Source organism: Engraulis encrasicolus, chromosome 13 (genome assembly GCF_034702125.1).
Source record: "Engraulis encrasicolus isolate BLACKSEA-1 chromosome 13, IST_EnEncr_1.0, whole genome shotgun sequence".
In the NCBI taxonomy this organism is placed as follows: domain Eukaryota; kingdom Metazoa; phylum Chordata; class Actinopteri; order Clupeiformes; family Engraulidae; genus Engraulis; species Engraulis encrasicolus.
In genome coordinates, this window is record NC_085869.1 from 18,049,900 (window position 1) to 18,074,720 (window position 24,821).

Sequence of the window (24,821 nt, forward strand, 5' to 3'; positions counted from 1 at the left end):
GAGAGAGAGAGAGAGAGAGAGAGAGAGAGAGAGAGAGAGAGAGAGAGAGAGAGAGAGAGAGGGAAAAAAAAATCACTATCTTTAATGAATTGTGTAAATCAGTCAGCTTTGATGACCTAATGGTTTTCAATTCAGAGCCCCAAATTGCTCCCCTCTGTCAACCCCGTTTAACAATAACTAGGCCTAAGCGTGCATTGTAAATATATAAATATTTGCCATCAGGCATTACAGCGCTAAATGTGTGATAATTGTCTGTATTTGTTTCCCGTCTTACAGGTCAAAACACTGTTGTTAATTATCGGAGCCGGCATCGCCACTAATGACATCAATACTGCTGGAAACGGAATATAATATGGCAGCGTCTCTTTTTGGCAGCGGCTCACAGAGGAGGGGAGACATAGAGGAGAAAGGGAGAGAATAATATAATGAACAAAACAAAACAACGGGATAATTGATATATTCATATTAATCATCGCCGACTAATTGGATGGAGGAATTTTTTCTTGCGCACCTGATATGGGTTGCTGAAGAGGCTATTTTCAAAACACCACATTGAATTGCATAAATATTACCTGAGGTAAATATTGTAATAATTACAAAGAACGAAAACAATTAGAAGGTGAAAAAACTAAAACACTACTGAATGGAAAACTACAGCCTAAAAAAAGGAAAAAAAGTCGTCTTGTATTGCACTATTCAGCTCAGATTTATTTGCTCTATCATGGTATTCAAGTCACATTTGGGATTGTTAATCACAGTTTACACAGTTTTTCTTTCATAAGAGTGATGCTGCCAGCATGACGAGCAAAAACTACACCTTTCGGGACACTTGCATTTTTGTGGGATATATGTGTTGAAAAGATATGGTGACTTTTTTGTGAAAAGGAGACTTCCTTTAATAGCTGATGAACACACTGTAGTCACCTACTACCTGACTGGCAAAACACCCCCTGAGTGGCACAGTCCATCTCTGAAAACAGAGGTAGTAAGACAGATAAAGAGCTGTTTACAGTTCGGATGGCTAATGACTACTTTGGTCATTGTAAGAGCCAAGGGCCAGCATGAATGAATGTGCAATTTGTGAGAGGGTCAAGGCACAATGTTTCTAGCTTTGCCTGCCTGTCTGGACAATGAAGTCCCCTCTCATGCATTTCACGATGAAACATACTTTAAAGTGGATTTGAAGTGCTGCAGCATGCATCATTGGTATCCAGCCGTCTTTAAGATTCAATTGTAGCCTGAACTGATATGATTGCATTCATTCGAAATAATATAAAACAGGTGTCTGTACTAGGGTTGCCAACTGTCTTGTCACATGCGGTCTGGGAGTCCTAACCCCGAAAATAAATGTATTTCTTTGATGCAATTTCCTGCATTTTAACCAAATTCCATCCCATTTCAGCACAACACGGAAGCATACTTTTATTTCTAAATACAGGACGATTCCGTATTTCAAGGGACAGTTGGCAACCCTACTGCAGTCTGTACTGTCTGGTGATCAGATGCCTCGTGGTCAACACAGAGACAGCAAAAATTACGCCTGAAACAGATTGCACCTCATATCTATGAGAGGAACCTACAAACAGCAAACAAATGCATGTGGCACAGGCGGTGGATTTCAGGCACTTGCTCGTTACCTTAGCTTGCTGCATGCTTTCTTTAATAACTCCTTGCCATTTCATACGCATCTGGCGCTATCGTGTCTACAGTGCAGTACGCCATGGGGGCCTAGGCTGGGCTGAAGACAGCCGTGCCACCATGGTTGTCTAAGTCAAAGGACTGCGCTATACCTCAATCACTAGGTGAAGACGTGTCGCGGAGTGAGTGCAAGAGGCTACACAGCTGGCTGGAGACACGTTGGCTTGCTCCGGATCCTCTTGGTCCCCTGGGTCAGCGGACGTGTGCAGTGGCCCTGTCCTGGACCACCGGCCTCCTGGGCCTCTACAGTGCAGACTCAAACAGCACCAGACCCCCTCCGCCTCCACCTCCGCCTCCTCCACCTCCAGCACTGCCACCCTGACGTCTGCTTGGCTTCAGAAGGCCATTCACCATGCGCGCACTGTTGTTCTTCATGAAAGACTGCAGAACCAAACGCAAACACAGAGTATATATATACCATATAAGGTGCTTTGGGAAACAAGGTATTAGCGCACATTAACATTTTGTTACTACTGGTTTGTTAAATCAAATAATATGAAGCCACAGATATGTAGTATGATGTATATATGAATCTCAAATGTATGTCAGACCACATTCCCTCAATTTTTGTCGCTTAAAGGTACTTTGAACATTTTATTGTTAGTGTTAACAGACATATGCTTTGGTAGCTTGTAGTTAGGAGCCAGAAATAATTATTTATTTAATCTCTCCGTAGCAGTGATCACATGTGACGACAAAAAAAAAAATCACTTGGTTTTCTTACGGGAATATGCCCAGGAAAACACAATATGAAACAGTGGGCCCTTCATATTAGATATACTTCCAACCCTTGCCTTTTTTTTTATACAGCTCACACAAAAGCTCTGACATTATCAGATGATTTCATGTATTTAAACCTTGACTGACAAGCATAGAGGCCCAGGACTGGATCCCTGAAACCTCTCAGTATGTAATAAGTGCTCCTGGCGGCTTCTGGGAGTTGAAGTAATCTGATCTGGGGAGAGCAGAGCGCCCTACAATATAAAAAGGAGACGTAAGGGCCCGAACAATGTCTGGAGCAATCCGCCCTCTGTGCAGGGTAAGGCGATACCAAATAATGCAGCAGTGTGCTGAGTCTTTGAAATCGGCATTTTAGCAATTTCTGGGCTGTAGCGGGCCAAGATACAGCTCCCCTGATAAATTTGTACCAGGGACAGAGAGGAAATGAAATGATGCCTACTTTTTTTCTTATTTCACAAAGACCTGTTTGAAGTTGCAATATCGTATCAGCGTTTCCTGACAGATGCACATAAAATGGAATTGAACAATGAATACCAAGGAAGGCCCTTATCGGAGCAGTGGCTTAGGGGAAAATATATCACAAATGAATTTCAAAGAAAAAAAAAAATGAAGTATGAGCACTATTACAGTAATCCCCATAGAAACTTTATCCCAAATCCAGACAAAGTTAAAGGCAATATTCCCAAATGGATAGAGCGGCCAGGAAGCGGCTTTTCTAGAATTTCTCAATTTCAAAATTGTATTTGTAAGGAGAGAATAGATAGATTTTCTTCTGTGATCAAAAAAGTAGCCAAGTGATAGTTTGACGTTCTGAATGAAGATCAGCGTCAGTGAAAGGAGAGTAAGTCTGCTATATTTCAGCAGCTGAGAGGAACAAATATTGTACAAGCACACACACTTCTGTCTGCTACAATGGGGGAGGTAAAAACCACCATGGCACTTCCACACAACATAGTGATAGTGACACAGAGAAATAAACACAGACAGAGACACAAAAAAGATAACCATACACACTGACGGGGACATAGTGAGCAGATGAGAGAGGTGTAGCTACCTGTTTGGAAGCATGGAGAAGGGAAACCAAATATATACAGGTACAGTGCTTGTATCTGTACGTCAAATTTACCACTATAATGTAGGAAAACATTAGCCTGGTTTTACCAGACCACATAAATTACTTCGTAATTCATTTTTGGTCTGGATCCTCGATGCCCTGGAGCGCTTGGGTGGGAGGAGTGAGCTCTGCTCTGGTTTGAAATGAGTGGCGCAATCGCTGAAAGTTGACATGTATGTTGTTATGCATGGGGATGGGTTATGAGTGTGGAACCTATGTTTTCAAGGCCCGTTTACGGCCCTTGGGGCCATCTTATCTTGATTGGCTTCGTGGTAAAATGAATGGCCTAGCCTGTCAGGCTAGGAAAACATTCCCTCAAAGTGTATTTTGACAGGGGCAGGTGTGAAGGGCATGGCTACCTGCTTGGGAGCATGGAGCAGGGATACCACATACAGTATACAGTGTATCTCTATGACACTTAAAGCCAATTTGAGCATTTGCCTCCATACCCACAGAGGGGGCAGTGAGCTACCTGTGCTTTCCCCCACAGGAGCATGATGAGCAGGTGGGAGGGATGCGGCTAAATGTTATATTATACTCATGAACGGCGTGACGTTTTCCATGTGCGTTACGCCCATTTGTGGGGGAAAACAACCCATGCAAGTCAATTGGTGATGTTGGGGTTTAATAAACGAAAGATACGGACCTGTAGACTAGCGTTGTTCACGCGCAATATGCCGAAAACGTGTTGTGTTGCTGGCTGTTCAAATAATATAGCTAAACAGCCGTGGCTGAAGCATGGAATGTGTTCATTTAGGCTAGCATTCGGTTTGTTTTCACCCATAAAGGGGCATAACGCAAATTTAAGAGCAAGGTACCCGGATGGCCGTTCATGAGTATGCTAGCTTGATCTGTCGAATGTCTGTATGTATGCATGTGTGCAATATTTTTAATCTGTCGTGCAGTGTGTATTCTGTGCATCACCATATCCTTGGGGGTCAATAAAGTAGCTCTATTCTACTCTACCCACTATATACAGTATAAAGGAGATGTCATACGTTCCACTTAAAAGTGAGGCAACCGCGGGGGTTGAGGCAAGACCCGGAAACTGGAGGAAAATCGTGATTACCCATTCATCTCTATGGGTTGAAACAATGCATCTCCTTGGCAATTCTTGCCGAGTCTACTCCATTTCGTGCAAACAGTAGATGTCCTGTCCATTTCAAACTATCCAAATCTTTTTTTTTCTCTGGCTGACCCTTTATTTTAAAGACCTATTAAAATAGTTGAAAGGACCATTGAGCATTGTTAGTTGATTTGATTGACCGAAGGTACGAATCCCGAAATTTAGGGTGGAAGAGTCCTCGCAGATCAATCGCGAATGCTTCAAAACTGTTGAATGCAATACAATAGAAGCCCGCTGTTCATTTAGTATATGGGTCAGCAGTAACACACCTCAGGGTGGCCAGCCAACGACAGCTAGTGCCACTACTGTATGGATTTCTTGTTTGTTTGTTTTTAGTGGACTATCTAAGAAGCATATTCATTACATCATATCAACCACCAATTACTGATTAATTTATGGGCATTAAATGCCGTTGCGCCACCTGCTCTCTGAGCCCCCAAAAAACCTATTTGACCATTTGACGCCGATGCTGTGGAGAGAGTGAGCAGCACCAAGTTCCTTGGAGTGCACATCAGCGACGACCTCTCTTGGACCACCAACACTACATCACTGGCGAAGAAGGCCCATCAGCGTCTCTACTTCCTGCGCAAACTAAAGAAGGCAAGTGCTACACCCTCCATCATGACAACATTCTACAGAGGAACCATAGAGAGCGTCGTGTCCAACTGCATCACAGTGTGGGGAGGAAGCTGCACGGAGAAAAACAGGAAGACACTCCAGCGTGTTGTGAACACAGCGAAGAAGATCATTGGAGTACCACTCCCCTCCCTGCAGGACATTTACACCACACGCCTCACCCGGAAAGCACTGATGATCATCAAAGACACAAGCCACCCTGCACACAAACTGTTCAGCCTCCTGCCCTCTGGAAAGAGGTACAGGCGCCTCCGTTCCCGTACCACCAGGCTGGCGAGCAGCACAATGCACCAAGCGATCAAATTGCTGAACACTCAGCCCACTCTCCCTCCACTGTCAGCCTCTAGCCAGCAAGGCCACTGACAACCCCCCCCCCATCCCCCACCACCATATCTGCGACTGAACATTCCACCTGCACTACTATACTTGTGACTGAACTTTCAACCTGCACTAACTCAAAACATGCACACACACACACACACACACACACACACACACACACACACACACACACACACACACACACACACACACACACACACACACACACACACACACACACACACAAGCACACTGCACTTTCTGCACTAAACCCAAACATAAACACACTGACACACACTGACACACACACACACACAGACACACGAACACACACACAGACGCACACCGCACCTTCTACCTGCACTAAACACATACACACACACACACACACACACACACACACACACACACACACACACACACACACACACACACATACACACACACAAACACACACACACACACACACACACACACACACACACACACACACACACACACACACACACACACACACACACTGCTGCTGGTGTGCTTGACAGACCTTTTTATATTTATTTTCTTAAAAAAATGCTACTATTACCATGTCTAGAACGCTATAAAGGACTTTTTTAGGACAAGCACAAAAGCACAACAATACCTCTTAATGTATGTCCTCTACAAGTCTTCTGTTGTCCAGTCTTGCACTTTAAATGTCTGTATGAGCACTGTCTATGTCCATACTGTCTTAAGTCCATGTATAAGTACTGTCTATGTCTATACTGTCTATGTCCTTACCTAGATTAGTCTATGTCTGTATGGGAAAGCAAGAAATGTAATTTCAAATTCTTTGTATGACCAGTGCATGTAAAGAAATTGACAATAAAACCTACTTGACTTGACTTGATATAGATGTAGTCCAAAAGAAAAGTGATTGCAGGATTTTAACACGGTGGCGGCAGCCATATTGGATTTTGCCCGTTTGAGGCATTTCGGTAATTTTTTGCGTCCGGCATACGGCAGATTTGGGTTCAGCACCCTTGAATACCCCTTAATCAGTTGTATGCCGAAAATTAACATGATTTGCCTTCAGGTGTCATCTTTTTGGAAAACTGACCCTGACTAATGAATTTCCCAGCAAACTCACTATGGTAACACAACTGTTAGTAAACATGAACTGTATGTATACACCAGGTCAGTGAGTCTACCTGTTTGGCAGTGTGGTGCAGGGCGGTGGCCTCCGCCTTGCCCGCCTGCTGGACCATCTTATAGAAGATGCCCTCCCGGTCCTGCAACAGCACATAGGGCTCCGCGTACTCCTGGATACGGCCCGCGCTCAGAACCTGCAATCATACCACACACACACACACACACACACACACACACACACACACACACACACACACACACACACACACACACACACACACACACACACACACACACACACACACACACACAACACACACACACACACGCGCGCGCACGCACACACACAAAGCACGAGTGAAACAGGGCGTTGACCCCACGGCCAGCCATGTTATTTAGCCTCTCACAAACCGGCATTTCAGCTCTCCAAACACAAACAAACACTTCAGCCCTTTCACCTGATGACTGTAACGCTACATTGAGACAATCAGGGGTCCTAACCGCCTATTTCAGGTGACTCATAAACACATACAGTACCAACTACAAACTTTTTTTGTAGTAGGCTCCATCGACTTGCACTCTGTCGCAGGCTAATAAAACAAAACAGGGCGGGATATAATTGGACACCTTTCAGCACTTCGTAGGGGGTCATCAGGCTCCGCTTCTGAACTGTAATTAAAAAGGTTAACCACCCACAAACACACTCCCTGCCTGATGACCACCTTGTTTCTTATCCTAACATGAAGAATTGCAATATAATCATACAGTACGCTTTTTTTTTAGGCTCTCGTACTTGGCTGTCTTCATGCAAGTAACCATATGTCTTATATATTTGTCTTATAACCGTATCTCTTATAACCGTATGTCTAGTTTAACTGCACATTGAAGACTGGTCAAACGCAATTTCAAACTTCTGTGCTAACCCTGTTAAATAGATTTTTGACAATAAAGTACACTTGACTTGACTTGACATCCATAATTAACCCCAATAACCAAGTATCCAGCAGACTGTCACAGTAGAGCTCCTGCTTTAAAAGCCACAATAGGGCTTTAAAGAGCATCCCGATTCTGCTCAGTAACAGACCTATTAGTGCATTAGGGAGGTTTTTTTTATTGAGGACAGCGGATTTGCAGGGGTCCCAGAACCCCCCGCGTCACTCAGACAGTACTGCAATATGGGGGCATTTGACACCAGGCCTGGGTGTGGATGGGCACACGCTGCGCTGGCATTTGGTCGTCCGCTTTAACCCGCGCGCTGGCCAGTGTTGCCAGATGTCTCTGATCAAATCCTGATCAAAACGCCAAAAATGCGCTAAAGTCTGCCCAATTTCAACAAATTGCATTGATTTCTATGGGCACAAAACTACAGAAAAAAACGCCTAATGGCCATTTTTTCCCCGTTTTTACCCGCAGACGGCCATCCCAAGTAGCCCAATTGGGCGGGTAACCCCCCAATCTGGCAACACTGGTGCTGGCCTCCTGACCACCAGGTCAGGGCCCGCTCCTGGCGGACGGGAAACAAATGCCACCACAAATGGCACTAATTGGCACCTCCGCAGGCTCTGGCATGGGAGAGGGCAAAAGATCAGGTGGCGCGGTGCGGGGCACGTGCAGCCCTCGCCGCTGCTTGGCCCGGGCCGTCCTGGCGGCGTAGGCGTAGGGAGGGGAGCGAGCAGGCCGGCTGTCACAGGGAACAGGATGCGGAGCGCTTAACAGCACCCTGTCAAATACAAAAACTCCTAGTTGCAGTCTCCAAAGCACAACAGTATCAATCTGACCCCTTTCAAGTTTGCTGGCAAGCACTATGGTCTGTAAAGCCTTTAAAAAATGAAACAAAACATAATATTGTTAATAGAATAAGCACACTTGCAATACTGGGTATGACTGCGTATGAGTCAAGAGGTTACACAATATGGTAATTGAGCCAATTTCGTAACCCGTATCTCCATTAAGAGACATTAAGGCTTGAAAAGAGTTTGTTTAAGTGGTAATTGCCAATTACATGTTTAACAGAGCTCAGCCAATTTCCTGATGGGGGAACAAAAGAGGGCACACATGTATCTGTGCAAATGATGGTTTTATGGCAGTATTGCCGCTGTTCCGCTTGAGCTTGGGCTTAATCGGCTGTGAAGCCTGTAAATAGAGCAGCTTTGCCCTCTGTCAATTTCACTGGAAACCATGGCCTTGTCTCATCTCAGGCCTTTAGCAAATATTGAAACAGACAACTGGGCTTGGCCTCCTTGGCAAGTGGCTTACAATAGTAAAATCACACATCACAGAAACAACAGACAGCACTGTATGGCTCAGTAACAGCCTCAAACAACCAGGGCACTATAAAACCTCTTATCTCGTTTGAACTTGAGTCATTGCCCCGTGACATTTGAAATCCACCCAACAATGGCAATAAATGATGACGGGGGGAGGGGTGGGGGGATGTGACCTATCTACTACTCTAGATACTGTACTACTACACTGGTTCTCAACCTTTTTTGAACAAATGCTCCCTTGACCTCATCATAAGCCTCCCAACGCCCCCTTGAGCTCATCACAAGTCTGCCAACGCACCCTTTAGTATTGAAAAACAAAATAGACTAATGCCCCCCAATGGGAACTAAGCCTCTCAGCTGTATCCTTCTCAATACATCCCTAGGGCTTCCCAACGCCCCCTGGGGGGCTGTAGTGCCCCCGTTGACAAACACTACTGCACTACCTACCAGGATGCGATCACTGTCGATGATGGTGTTGAGACGATGGGCGATGGTGAGGACAGTGCATTCCTTAAACTTCTCCCGAATGGTCCTCTGGATGAGCTCGTCCGTCCTGAGGGAGGAGGACACAGAGACACGTGCTGCAGATCCATATATTGATACCGAAATGCCAGAAAAACAAGCGGTCCCTATTGACGACTGTGGATTGCAGAAACAGACCACATGGACTACAGTCTAAACACCACATTTCCCAAACCACTAGGTTCCACCGGTGCACTTACCGGTAACACCAATAATTTAAATTATGGACATTGTAACTGTCTGAGTAGTTACGTAACGCAAATGAAAAGTATCTGATTTGAATGGTGAGTGACTGTGTAGAACAAATTTGTGTCCTATGCCTCTTTTCCACTGCCAGTTTTCTGGTAGGCCTACAGATCGACACAGCGCGACTCGGCCACCACTTTATGATTAAGTTGTCGTGCCTATTTGAAAAGAAAAAATTGGCGGCCGGGTCACGCTGTGTCGAGCTACCAGAGCCTACCAGAAAAACGGCAGTGGGAAAGAGGCATTACTGTATCATAGTGGCATTCAAAGATGGCTTGCTCATTGCTGGCTAGTGAAGACTGATAGGAAGTGAGTGTGGAGAGAGAGATGGGGTAGGGTTGGGAAGTGACCCAGGCCGGATTCGAACCTGGGTGCACCTGGGCATGTAAGCCCATATGTGCAGGGCTTAACACTAACACACGCCAGGTAGCCAAATGCGGGTGAAAGTCGGCGTTGGCTAGTAGATACCGAAGGTTCACTAGCCATTCTGGCGGGTCCGTTACTATTCTGAATGATGAGGCACCGCATTTTGTAGTTTTTTTCCTCGGACCGTCTTTGCTACAAAAGCAATACAATGCGATTTCGCGAGCCTACAATACCCATGAAGCACCTGTGTCACGTGTCACCTGTGTGTCACGCACTCCAAGAATCTGATAGAGCTAATCTTGCGAAGAGGAGTGGCAGTGAGTTACCGGCATATCAGCATGCGTTTGGAAATGTCACTGAAAACCTTATCGTGAAAATAAAGTAGCGAAGTTCATCTCAACTGACCTGTTTTGCGATTTGTCATTAGTACAATACTTAGTAGTAGTGGACATTAAAATGACCAAGGCGAGAGGAAAACACGCCAGTCTGTCTTGTGAAAGTCTCGAGACTAAAGCGCAGTGATAAGACAAAGGACACATGCGGCATTAATAATGTTGGGTTTAAATTATTTTCTGATTTGCCTGTACGTCTTCATACCTTAATATTCCTCCATGTTTCTTGTGCTGTTGTTCCCGACTGTCAAACTGGCTTAAACAACGCGCAGTAGTGTAGCCTTCCAGACTGTACAAAAGCATGTCCCTTGCCCGTTTCGCCTCACGTCCGTTTGTATTTTAAACAACTCAATATAAACTAAATGAAAGGAAGTCGTAGCCCCTTCTGTAGTTACCGCGTCTGTGTGCGCTTTTTAGTGGACACTATAAGAAAATATTCCAGAAGAGGTGTTATTCCATATCCATGACCGAGGACAGGCGAACTTGGCAATGACTTTTGCTATCTACTTTGCTCATCATTTTGGACGGCGACCTCCACAGATTGGCCCATATGATATGAAGAAAGAGCCTTTCAGATCAAAGACGAAAATATTTTGCTCTATAGTGTAACTTACATTTGTGCCCTTCCACAACACTGTGCTTGGTGTTTCTGCATGGTCAATATAGGCTATGCCATTCCTCAGATCAGTAAATCTGTTCTTTCCATAGCATGCCTACATGGACCAGTTAATAGGCCTAACAATTCTAATTATTAAGCCCTGTTATATTATATTATATTATATTATATTATATTATATTATATTATATTATATGTTATATTACATTACATTATTACAGCCTATTGTATAATTCATTAAAGCTGCTATGATGGTTAAGAAAATTGTGGCTAGTGAAAAGGCCCAATGGCTAGTGAGTCAGGAAAACCACTAGCCAAAATGGCTGGTAAGCGAAAAAGTTAGTGTCAAGCACTGCATATGTGAAGAGAAAGGTGAAAGTGAAATCCCAACTGGGAAATTTCAACTCCCATTGTCATTGTGTCACAGCACTCCACAGCACACAAGTGCACACAACGAAATTGCATTTATGCCTCACCCGTGCAAGGGGGCAGCCCCCAATGGTGTCCGAAAGGGAGCAGTGCGGCGGGACGGTACCATGCTCAGGGTACCTCAGTCATGGAGGAGGACGGGGGAGAGCACTGGTAAATTACCATTTACTTTTGCTTTTTTGGGCCTTTATTTCTGATAGGATAGTGGAGACTGACAGAAAGTGAGTATGGAGAGAGAAATGGGGTGGAGTTGGGAAATGACCCAAGCCGGATTCGAACCTAGGTGCCCCTGGGCATGCAGGCCCATATGTATGGGGCTTAGCGTGCTGTTCCACAGCCCCCCCCCTAAGCTTGTCTATTGCTAATGCACACATGCTTGTAACAAATTAAACACCCCGTCGAGTGTGGGTTTTGGTGCATCAGGGAGCCCTGTACGTCTAGGGCTGTAACGATATTGGGTTTGAACCGAGAAATCGTGATACTCAGAGGCACGATACTGTATCGTGATGTAAGGAGGCAGTATCGTGATACGCCCTTTCAAAGTTTTGTTATCCTTCCGTCCAGAAAACAACCATAAGATTTAAAGTGATTATACTTCCAAGCTTCAAATGAGATACATTTCAGAAATCCTGGGGTATATTGAACCGTAGGTCAAAAATCGTGATACGAACCAAATCGTGAGTTGAGTGTATAGTTACAGCCCTACTGTACACTGTACCTGAGGTCAACGTTGGCGGTGGCCTCGTCGATGATGAGTATGCGGTTCCTCCGGAGGACGGCGCGGGCCAGACACACCAGCTGCCTCTGGCCCACGCTGAAGTTGGAGCCCGACTCCGCCAGCACCGTCTCCATCTGACCCGGCATCTCCTCCACCACAGCCTTCAGCTGCACCTGTGGCAGAGAGCAGAGGAGAGCTGTCATACTAAAAATTACTTTCCTTGGGTTTCAAAACGCACACCGTTTGAGGTGCGTACGGCAGACAATTAGACTCAACTTGAAAAAGAATGGTCGTCGCACACTCAGAACTTCATGCAGTTACATTTAATAAGAGCAACGTTTCGGCTTACGCCTTCATCAGGGTCATCCAGATGAAGTTCTGAGTGTGCGACGACCATTCTTTTTCAAGTTGATACTAAAAATTACAAAATGAGGCGAATGTGGTGAGGTGTATATGTGTGTGTGTGTGTGTGTGTGTGTGTGTGTGTGTGTGTGTGTGTGTGTGTGTGTGTGTGTGTGTGTGTGTGTGTGTGTGTGTGTGTGTGTGTGTGACCCGGCATCTCCTCAACCACACCCTTCAGCTGCACCTGTTGCAGAGAGCAGAAGAGGATGAAAAAAACAGTAAGGTCGGCGTCTGTGCCTACACTTTTGACCCGTGTCTTGCTTGGTGCGTCCGCTCCCAAAAAGTAGTGATCACTTGAGGTAATGCAAAAAGGAGGCACACACAAGGCTTGCATGACAAAATGTAAATAGAAAAGTTGCATCAAAAGTCAGAGCCTAAAACTGGAGCAACAGACGTTTTGGACCTAGTTCATTCTCAATGTCTCCGCTCCAGCTTTAGCCTCTGACCTCTAATGCATCTTTTTGCCTTCAATATGCATTTTTTCATGCAAGCCTTGTGTGCGCTTCCTTTTTGCATTAGAGCAGAAGAGAGCTGTCATGCTAAAAATGACAAAAAAGAGGTGAACACAAAGCTCTACTGGAGACATTGAAAAAGTTCTAGGTCTGAAACGTCTCTAGCTCCAATTTTATCTACTGATTTTTGTTACTTTTCGGCTACAGTGTATAGTTGAATAGTTTGACACAAGCATGTGCCTTTTTTTGTCGCTTTGTCATTTTTCGTATCGCTCCTTTTGGTGAGCAGACGCACCAAGCAATACACGGCTCAAAGTTAAAGCATAGACGGCAACCCTTTTGGTTTCCCTTCACAGAGGCCCAGGGCAGAAGAGGGCAGTTATACTATCAATACAAGCAAGTCAGTAAGGTCATGTTCCTTAGGCCAACTGTTGATCACAATTTTAAACGCCCTAACCCGTTTTTTGTGTGTAGTATATGTTGTATGTTATATGTCAGCACTGTCCCTGTTCAATTTTTTTGTGTATATGTTTTTTTTTTTATGTGTGTGTGTTTGAACTGGCACCTCCTCCACCACACACTTCAGCTGCACCTAGGGGTGGGTATTGGGAAAGGGTTCACGATTCAACGCGCATCACCATACACATACCACAATTCGACTGTATCACGATGCATTGCGATTCGCGTTGCTATGCGGGCGTCTAACTTAGACAAATCTAGAATCTTTATTTGGAATGCCTTAGTTGTGATTATTCAATTTTCCGTAGATAATGTGCATGGTTTCTACAGCTTAATCCCTTAGATACCGCCCGCATTCCAAACAAAGATTCTATGTGCGTCTAACTTAGTCGCACACTTGATGCCTCACCGGTGCCACAAAATGAACGGTCACCCCATCAGCCAATCAGAAAAGAGAATTCCGTTGCGAAGGTAAATAACGTGAAAATAAGTATTCCAATGCATTGTCATGACGTTTTTTTTTTCATACCCTTTAGCTGCACCTGTGCAGAGGAGAGCCACGGCAGGGGGGGCCCAAGCCCAATTAACCCCCCCCCCCACACACACAAGCACAATGCCCCCCCGTAAGCACCTGTTTCAGAACCCCCTACCCCCCTTGCAAAGACACCTATTAGCTGCACCGGCACAATGCAAGGCCAGGCCCAGGGCAGACCTGGGCCAGTGCTCGCTTGTGACCGCTCTCTCTGGGCGTAATTCAGGACAGCAGAGCCATTGATGAGGAGGAGAGGGGGGGGGGGTAGGCATGCAAGCAGGAGGCCTGAGCACCAGCTCAGTGGGGGGAAAGGCCTTCATCTACAATGACACTAGCAGCCAAAAACATCTCCCCAGAACTTTTCAATGGCTCCCAGTTACAAGCCCCACATTGAGCTGGGCCCCACGGGCCTAATGGGATTCCCCCATAACCGCCACCCACCCCACCCCACCCCACTCACTCACCATACCCCCCCACCCCACCCCTACACCTCGGGCCTTGTGGCGAATGGGCCGTCTGAATGGGTGCATTGTGCTGTTGTGTGGTTGGGGATGCGGGTGTGTATGCCTGGGGATCCTCCCATAGAGCGGTGATGGGGAAGGGAAGCGCTGGGATGGGATGGGATGGGAGCTGCTGGGAGCTGGAGTACCTCTTGGAGCGCATTCCACAGGTCCTCGTCTGTGTGCTGGCTGAAAGGGTCCAGATTCTTCCTCATGGTGCCCGTGAAGAGAACCGGGTCCTAGGAATAGGGACACACACACACACACACACACACACACACACACACACACACACACACACACACACACACACACACACACACACACACACACACACAGAATGAGAGAGAGGACACACGGACACACGGACACACGGACACACACACACACACACACACACACACACACACACACACACACACACACACACACACACACACACACACACACACACACACACACAGAATGAGAGAGAGGACACACGGACACATGGACACACGCACACACACACACACACACACACACACACACACACACACACACACACACACACACACACACACACACACACACACACACACACACACACACACACACACACACACACAAAGACGCTTTACACACACACAAAATACTTAATGATACTTAATGAAGCAAGGAGCAGGTTGAAAGTGTTAAGACAAGTTTAACAAAGCAGACGTTATTCAAGAAAAAGGAGGGAACGGCAGCCACCAACCTCCTGCTCCACAATGGCACCAGTAATAAGTTCACATGATTGGCAAATCCTGTGCAAAAATGCAGGGGGAGTCGCTACATCAGTGTCTGTTTTGCCTTCCTAATGGGTAACTGTGTTCCTCTAGGTGTATTCATGCACATAAATAAGTCTAATCGTCTAATTTACTGGTTATCAATGATACACTACACTGTACGCCCAACAATCTTTGGTAGATGTCATTTTGCGTCAGACATGCATTGAGCATGCATACAAAGCAATGTATCTGTTGACCTTTGGTCTACCATATTTGAGGGAAACGTGACATATACACCAATTAGTCAGTTATTCACTAAGTCGGTTTGTCGTCACTATTGTGTTGTGTTGAAAAAGGGGAAATATTTACATTAGCGCCATTGGGAGGAAGCTGTTTAGTTTAGCTTCATGTCGTTTAACAGTTAGCAAACTGCACCAAACTTCCAGTGGTCATCTGGAGTATTGCACCCTCCCACCACATGAAAGGTCAAAGCTGACAAACTAGTATTGAGGCTGTAGTCTGTGTTAGTATTTTTTTATTTACATTAACACTAATGGGGACATGCAGAACAGTGGGGCACATATGGTATACAGTGATTTTGTAGGGATTATTTTTTCAATGCCAATCAAGTCCAAGTTTCATAGATATCACCATTTTTTTTAACCATGTCCCAACAACATAACTTCATGTTCATCCATTGCCACTTCACACAGTTTAGCACAGGGGCGTAGGCAGAAATACTAAAACCGGTGGGCCCAGAAAAAATCGGACGGGCCCAACCCGAAAGCGTGTAGGTAGATATTATAATACCGCGCTCAAAAATGATACTTTGAAATTGAAATCATAGAAATCACAGAACCAGACTTTTGACAAAATGATTAATTATCGTTCAGTGCTATGCCATTAATTATAATTCATTGAGGCAACAGTTGACTGTCGAGTGTGAATGGGACGGGCCTGGATGTCAAGTGGGTGGGCCTAGGCCCACCCAGGCCCACCCATGGCTACGCCTATGGTTTAGCATAACATTCAGAAAGCATTAAAAAAAAGTCACTGAACACATGCAGTTCAATGACAATTCCTCCGCAAATGAGTATGGCTGGTGCTTGATTTTGGTGAAAATATGAAAAACTGACTTAGTGAATAGTGGAAAGGCTACTTACAAAGTGAGTAAATCTGACATCTTTAAAATTATAACAATGCAAAAAAACAGGTACAGTATATATGTTTATATTTTGAGGTATCACAAATTGGACAAGAATGTGTTACTGGTCAAATGACAAGGTAGTAAACCACTTGGTCCATGTGAGGTACTAATGGAGAAAAAAAAAGACTCTGGATGCAATTTCCAGTAACATTTTACATGACGCTGGTGTCATCAGCATGTCATTACAGTGTCATAATATGGTATGCAATTTCCTGTGTTGTGTCAACTGTGAACACGTTTCCTGTGTACCTGTCATGGGAGAGGGCTGCACAATGTCAAATAAGGTTAAAACTATATACTGTATATAGGAATACAAATAAGGGGTTCACATTTAACTCTGTTATGTGTGCATCGGATCTGACCTACTGTGTCACTAGATGCTACATTAAAACAAAAAGCAGTGCGAAAAAAGCACCAAATGTAACTTCATCCAGTGCATCTTCTACGGTAGCTCAAACAACTAGAGGCATTTAAAGGAGGATAAAGCCCATGAATCTTGCGGGGTTTTTTAATGCTTCAATCCTCGAATTGTTTTTTTTTTTTACTGACTAATGCCCAAGAAGCTTTCTTCTCCCAGCTTCAGTAAACCTCAATGTCATTAAAGAAGCTCAATCCCCAATTCAGGACAGGTTTTTGTGGAAACTCTTTAATCGAGGATCCGATGTTCAGTTGGACACACAGCTTTTCCAAAGGCTGATTATGTGCTTGAACAATCCTAAGCCTGCTGTGTTTGCCGGAAATTCATTTCTGCTTTGATGTCATTCCTCTAGTTTCAATAGAACGTGAAATGGATTCCTTTTAAATGCCACGTACTAAATAGAAGTTTATCATAATCAAATCTAAGGGAGGGTTGGAGAATAATGCAAGGTGCTGGCAGCCAATGTATGGAATACATATCGGAATCTGCAGATTCCCGATCGCAAGGCATGGCAACAAGCATCTCATATCGAGTTATTTTCCATTTGAAAGGCTGACTGAATATCACTTAAACTATACGATGGCGGGGAGGAATATAAAGAAGGTTTCCAGATGTACTACACATTTGTAATTGAGCAGCACACACCATGTGCAAGGTGAAGTCTGAAATATGAGAGTATAGCAGGGAGGAATTCGAATATCATTTATAATACATGGAATTATTCAAGCTTTTGCCGAACACCTTTAGATACATATTTGCACAAGAGAAATACAGATATTTGTGAGATAAAAAACCACTAATCTAAACTGTTCATGGAACATTTCTTTAATTAGTTTAAATTAGTTTTTTAATAAGATGCTATGTTTGCATGTGTGCAAAAAAGATACAATACGAAATCTCCCCCAAACATACCTGCGCAGACTGACACAGATACAGACACACGCACAGGGATGTATGCACGCACACACACACACACACACACACACACACACACACACACACACACACACACACACACACACACACACACACACACACACACACACACACACACACACACACACACACACACACACACACACAGAGCACAAGGAAGGAAGAGCATCTTGCGATCGCTCAGGCAGGCTGAAGGCATAGGACCTGCTTTATGGGGCGCAGAGAGAAACATAATCTGGAGGAGCACTGATACCAGAAACCCATCAAGGCCATGACAAGAACCCTTTATGAACTTGTTTTGCAAATCTCAGCTGCAGTCTCGCGTATGCTAAACAACTCGCTGCCGCGCGCGGTAAATAATGGCAAATGAGCAATCTAAGGGGGAAAAGTGGCAAAAGTCTCCAAAGCTGTTTTCACTTTTTTCCCCTCCTGCTTTGAGGAGCGGAGGAGGGGGTGTGGGTTGGGGTGTGGGGGCTAATCTCCTGTCAGTTATGGGAGCTCCTCTCAACCCAGAACAGCCGTGGGAGTCTTCTTCTCCCCTCCACTTTTACTGACACGAACCCCCTGGCTGGCATTTTTCTTAATGTGCTATCAGTTTTCAATGAGCGGAAATAAAGTTAAACTGTCTCAAGGCATCCCGTTTGTCTCACTTTCAGAAATCCCCTACAGTAAACGAAAGACCTGGAATACTCCTCATCTATCCCCTTTTCTTCCCCCCTCCTCCTACCTCCTCGTTAAAACAAACAGGCCCGTGTGAAAAAGAGCCAAGGCACACACAAAGGTGTTGGGTGTCATGTGACACTTTGGAAGCTCACCTGCCAGAGACCAAACAATTTGCCCGGGGAAGGCCACGGATTCATCATCCGCATGGGAGACTATCGGCTTACGCTAACAGCTTACACTCGCAGGTCCCCTTTTATGCCCAATAATTGTCTCTAAAACTCCTGTGCCTGCCTCATCCCATTGGACAAAAGAGACGGAATGAAAGATGCCTCCTATAACTGACACTATCAGGCCCCAGCAGCCCCATAAACACATTTCACACGACGAATTTCACCGCTGCAAAACAGAGTGGAAATAAACTTTCGTCTAAGTGCGGTGTGCTGCGCTGCGCTGTGGTGGGAGAGGGGAGAAGGAAGGGGAGCGGGGAAGGGAGAGGGGAGGGTTCTGTACCTGTTGTATTATAGACATCTTCTGGCGCAGGGTGGGGGAGGAGAGGGGAGGGGAGTGGAGGTCTGTACCTGTGGTATTATAGACATCTTCTGGCGCAGGGTGTGCAGGCCGATCTCCGAGGTCAGGACGCCGTCGATGAGGATGCTGCCCTGCGGCTCGGCCAGGCGGAACAGCGCCGAGATGAGAGAGCTCTTCCCAGCCCCCGTCCGACCCACGATGCCCACCTACAAGTCAAGTATCAAGGCATGTCAAGTCAAGTGCACTTTATTGTCAAAAATCTATGCAACAGGGTTAGCACAGAAGTTTGAAATTGCGTTTGACCAGCATCCAATGTGAAGTTTAAACTAAACATATAAGTAAGACATTGACAATAATCACACAAACACGCACGCACGCACGCACGCACGCACGCACGCACGCACGCACGCACGCACGCACGCACGCACTCACACACACACACACACACACACACACACACACACACACACACACACACACACACACACACACACATACACACACACACACACACACAGTGCAGTAAAAACTAACATAGTGATACACAAATTTACATTCTTTCTCTGACACACCACAGCAGGGGTTTTGTTGTGGTACATGCTGCTCAGCTCAGATCAATAGGCCTGCTCAACCCCCTAGTAGCCACAATATTGACCTCTTTTGCCATCACATGTGAATAAGTCAAAATTATACTTTTATTACAGTATACTGCATAAATTTATATTTTATACGTATATTTTCCTTCGCTCTTTTTCGTATTATCATCACTGTGTGCCTTTATGGAGATAATCAGTTTGTTTGCTCTGCCTGAACTTTGCGTAGGCCTAAATACTTTGACTTCTGGCCTGAGTTCGCCACAATATTGACCTCTCTGCTGTCGCAAGTGAATACGTAAACATTTACCATTTTATTTAGGTTTTTATGTATTCTCATCACTGTGTACCAATATTGCGATAACAAATGCGTTTGCTCTGCTGGCTCCTTGCATAGGCCATACTTCGACTTCTGACCTGAGTTTCTTTGCCTCCTCTCTCCCTCTGGGAATCCACTTCCTGCCGAGTAGAGCTCTCGAGTGCCACTTCCTGTTCCAAATCCCTTTTTGTGCCACCCTGTTCTTATCCTTCTTTTGTTTGCATTGTTGGCGTGCAGTTTACACAAGCTCTGTGTACTGTCTGGATGCAGTTCCATATTTATACTGTATCGTTCTTTTACTGCTTTTATGTGTGTCTGTGTGTGTATGCTTTTTATGGTTTCAATGTACAGATGTACGGCTTTTATAGTTTTACTGTGTTTGACATCTGTGAGTGCTATTTCCTAATGATCTATCATCTGTTTTTAATGTGCACAGCGTCATGCGTGTAGAAATGAGTCCAAGGCAATTTCGTCTGCGAAAATAGTATTCAGCAACGAATCGCATCAGTGCTCCATTGCCTTTTGTCGGTTCATCTCAGACGCAAATCGTGCCGTTGGCTCCCATCCTCCCATCAGTTATTAAAAGACAAGCCCCAAAAAATTTGACATTAAAAAAGTAAAAAGAGCATGTAAGTTGATCAGCCACCAGAAGAGAGAGAGAGAGAGAGAGAGAGAGAGAGAGAGAGATACAGAGAGAGAGAGAGAGAGAGAGAGAGAGAGAGAGAGAGAGAGAGAGATGCTATCATGCCCCTCAGACGATTGACCTCTGACGGCGTTATCTCATACTTCATTCTGTCTCAATCTGCTGCCGACTCCCTATGAATCTGATGGGGGAAAATCCAGAGAGCAAGAGCAGGCTAATCAGTAAACGCACAAAGCCACACAAAAGACTGAAAGAGAAGGAAAATGAATTCGACAATCGGGGTGTTATCTATCTATGTTTTTTTTTTGTTATAGTAAAATGTTGGGGAGGGTGACTTCTTGCTGACAGTTGTTAAAAGTATCAAAGATTAATATCACATTTTTTGATATCATTCATTCCAATTCAAACCAATGTGAAAAAAACTATTCATATCTTTCAGACTCTTTTGAATAACTTAGCAACCCTAACAGTAATACTTTTAACAACTGTCAGCAAGAAATCAAAGATCAATATCAAATTCTTCATATCATTCATTCCAATTAAAATCAATGTGAACCAACTATTCACATCATTCAGACTCTTTTGAAGACGTTAGTAACCCTTACAGTATCCCTGACCAATTTAGAGCGGAATGGGCTGTTAAATTGGCAATCAATTGATAGTTTTTTTGATACAATACTTCAACCGTTCTTTTTTTCCAGACAACCTTTTTGGTTTGTTTTAAATAGACAAAGGAGGTACTTGAAGGAGTCTTGTGGGATTCAAGTAAGTGTGAGAGCATATCACAATAGTATTATCACTTTGTCAAAGATTATAATTGTCTACAGAGCCTATCTGAAAGCCTCAGGCTGGACATGCCACACTGTTCTAGTGCAGCATTACTGTCAATGCACACAACTGTACACATAACTGCACTGAAATGCTCATCAGAAAAAAAACTGCACTGTGTAGACACAAGTACATACAGAATACATCCACTGCCTGTTTAATAATACTGTACATACACAATACACAATGCGTACGGTACATACAGTAGCCTATACTACCAGACCCAGTCATACAGTAGGCAGGCAGCTGTCAGTTTTCAAAGAGCTGAATGACTGACATCACCCTCTCTGTGCCACTGGCGGGGGTCAGATAGCGTTATTTCACCCGTGGCCCTGGGAGATTACGAGTAAAAGGTGTGTTCGGTGTGTGCGTGTTGGAGTGTCTGAGAGCCGACTCTTCCCAGTGGCTGAGGGCAGGGCCACTGACAGCTTTGGCTGGAACCAGGACAAAGTCATCTGAAAGGGCCCCCCCTCCACCGAATGCATTCAATGTAATGAGGACCCAATTATGGTCCCCCCCCCCAATTTCTCCCTCCCTGGGCCCGGGAAAACTGAAGCCCCTTTGCCTCCCCACCTCCACCCCCCCCCCCCCCCCCCTTTTCGGCTTCGGCTGGCTTAGGAGCCTCAGAGGGACAGTAGCAACATCCCCCTCAGCATCTGAGCAGGATCCCTCCCCCAGGGTATACCCCCCAGCCCCCTGCCACCCCCCAACAACATCTCCAACCTCTCCAGCCCTTCTATTTATCAGCCCATCCATTGTGAAATCAGCCGTCCTTGGCCAAGCGGCAGCCATGCTAAATGCACAGTAGCTCGGCCCTTTTATCTGAGTCCTCCACGGCAACAGCAGCAGCCCTCCTCTCCTCTCTTCTCTTCTCCTCTTCTCTTCTTCTGCCGTCTTGTTTCTATTCTTGCCGTTTTTTGCTTTCCCCTCCTCCTCTCCTGCTTGCCACTCTCTCGGCTCTTGCCTGCGTCTCCTGCGCCTCCTCCTCCTCCTCGCGTTTCTATACCTCTGCACGCTCCGCTTGTTTGTTGCCCCCTTTTCACATTGTCAACACATAACTGCTGCTGTCGCTGTCGCCGCTGCCACTGCCGCTTGGCAAAAATTGCTAATGAGACCAAATGGATCCACTCCAGCGCTCTTAATTACATTATATGTATTCCATGAATCATAAATTGTATATTCCTGAGAGAGGATCGTTTCGCAACCATAATAAGTTGCTTAAATAATTGATTTTGGGGAGGGAACACCATATGGAAAAGGGGGCAACATTACACCTTCTACACACATATTGATTAAATTGCCTCCAACGAGCGAGTGGAATATTAAAAGTGCGTACATTTTCTCCCTAAGACTATTGGCAAGGGCTGGGCGAGGGGCTGTCAACAGTCAACAGCAACATGTGGACTCAGCATGAACAGTGTCAACTTCCCCAAGATAATTAATGTGGAGGAGCCACATGCGGCACAGAGGTCACACTCTGGACTGGGCATCATGCAATGCATGAACATGTGCAGACAAAAAAGGAAGCGCCCATGGCAATATAGACCCATGCACCCAGGGGTGTCGAAAAGGGCGGTAAAGTGGGACTGACTTACCAGGGCCCTACACATTATTGGGGCCCACAGGGAGTTCGTTTTTGTTTTTCCACATTAGCATCATATAAATGGGGGGTCCAGAATTTGGTGCTACGTCCCTGCATGTACCCATAGCAGTGTTCAGAATACAGAACCCATAGCAGTGGTCAGAATACAGAACCCATAGCAGTGGTCAGAATACAGAACCCATAGCAGTGGTCAGAATACAGAACCCATAGCAATGGTCAGAATACAGAACCCATAGCAGTGGTCAGAATACAGAACCCATAGCAGTGGTCAGAATACAGAACCCATAGCAGTGGTCAGAATACAGAACCCATAGCAATGGTCAGAATACAGAACCCATAGCAGTGGTCAGAATACAGAACCCATAGCAATGGTCAGAATAGAACACGCCGCGCCGGCCCTGCCGTGTCTCACACAGTAGGGAACTGCACTGCTACACCAATGACCCGGGTTCGATTCCCCACTGGGTCATTTCCCCATCCTCCCCCATCTCTCTCTCCCGCGCGCTTCCTGTTACCACTTGAACTGTCCTATCAATAAAGGTATAAAACACCCTAAAATAAATATACAGAAATATATATACAGTCCCAAGAAAAAGTTTGTACACCCTTTGAAATTTCTTACATTTCTGTCAAAATTGGTCATAAAACATGGTCTGATCTTCCCAGAAATCTCAAGAAGGAACAATCAGAGTCTGCTTTAATTAATTCCACCCAAACATTTACATGTTATCATATTTTTATTGGTCATAAGGCCATAACATTCACAGGAGAGCAGGGCATAAGTAAGTACACCCTTGCATTAAGTAGGTTTTAACCCTCAGTTAGTGGCAATATCATCAACCAGACTTGTCCTGTAGTTGCAGATCAGATTTAAAAAACAATCTGTTTGTATCTTGTCTCCCTCTTCTTTAGAGAACTGCCTCTCGTCAGCAAGGTTTGTGGGATGTCTGGAGTGCATAGCTTTCTTGACTTCATGCCATATGATCTCAATTGTTTTTTTTTTTCAGGGCTTTGACTGGGCTATTCCAGAATGTGTATTTCATTATTATGAAGCCATTCTAAAGTCGATTTGCTTCTAAAGTGGGTTGTTGTCACATTTCAGGACCCATACTCTTGTGTGCTTCAACTGTGTGACAGACTACCTCACGTTTTTTCTGTAAAATATCACAATAAACTTGAGTTCATTGTTCCACTGATAATAGCAAACTGTCAAGGGCCTGAGGCAGCAAGGTAGCCGCATATAATTATGCTCCCGCCACCATACTCAGAAGAGGAGATGTAACCAAGAATAGCTAAAAATGGGATTCATTCTGCCAATCTAAAATGAATGGGGTTTCTGTCCAAAAAAATATTGCTGCACCTTTGAGGTTTGCGAAAAAGCATTTATATGCTTCATAGAATTACTGCAAAATATTCTGTAGACCAACGTTGAAATCAAAGTTGAATTGTTCAAGGGAACACACAATGTCATGTTTGGAGGAGAACTGGAGAACCACACCTTCACCAAAACATCATCTCCACCTTTGAGTATGGTGGCGAGAACATCATTATATGCGGCTACCTTGCTGCCTCAGGCCCTTTTCAGTTAGCTATTTTCAGTGGAACAATGAATTCAGAAGTTTATCGAGATATTTTACAGAAAAAAGTGAGGTAGTCTGTCACACAGTTG

General features: G+C 44.9%; 1 protein-coding gene across 2 annotated transcripts in view; it reads right to left on the reverse strand.

Annotated features, from left to right (window-relative positions):
• Positions 1 to 682: 682 nt before the first annotated feature.
• Positions 683 to 24,821, reverse strand: part of LOC134460776 (ATP-binding cassette sub-family C member 4-like) — a 78,049-nt gene continuing 53,910 nt past the window's right edge. For both annotated transcript variants that reach the window (XM_063213314.1, XM_063213315.1), the window contains 6 exons: positions 19,217 to 19,372; positions 14,815 to 14,904; positions 12,321 to 12,493; positions 9,479 to 9,584; positions 6,824 to 6,958; positions 683 to 2,079 (listed from right to left, as the gene is read on the reverse strand). In XM_063213314.1, the coding sequence (XP_063069384.1) occupies positions 1,942 to 2,079; positions 6,824 to 6,958; positions 9,479 to 9,584; positions 12,321 to 12,493; positions 14,815 to 14,904; positions 19,217 to 19,372 (798 nt within the window). In that variant the 3' untranslated portion in view covers positions 683 to 1,941. The remainder of the gene's footprint in view (positions 2,080 to 6,823; positions 6,959 to 9,478; positions 9,585 to 12,320; positions 12,494 to 14,814; positions 14,905 to 19,216; positions 19,373 to 24,821) is intronic.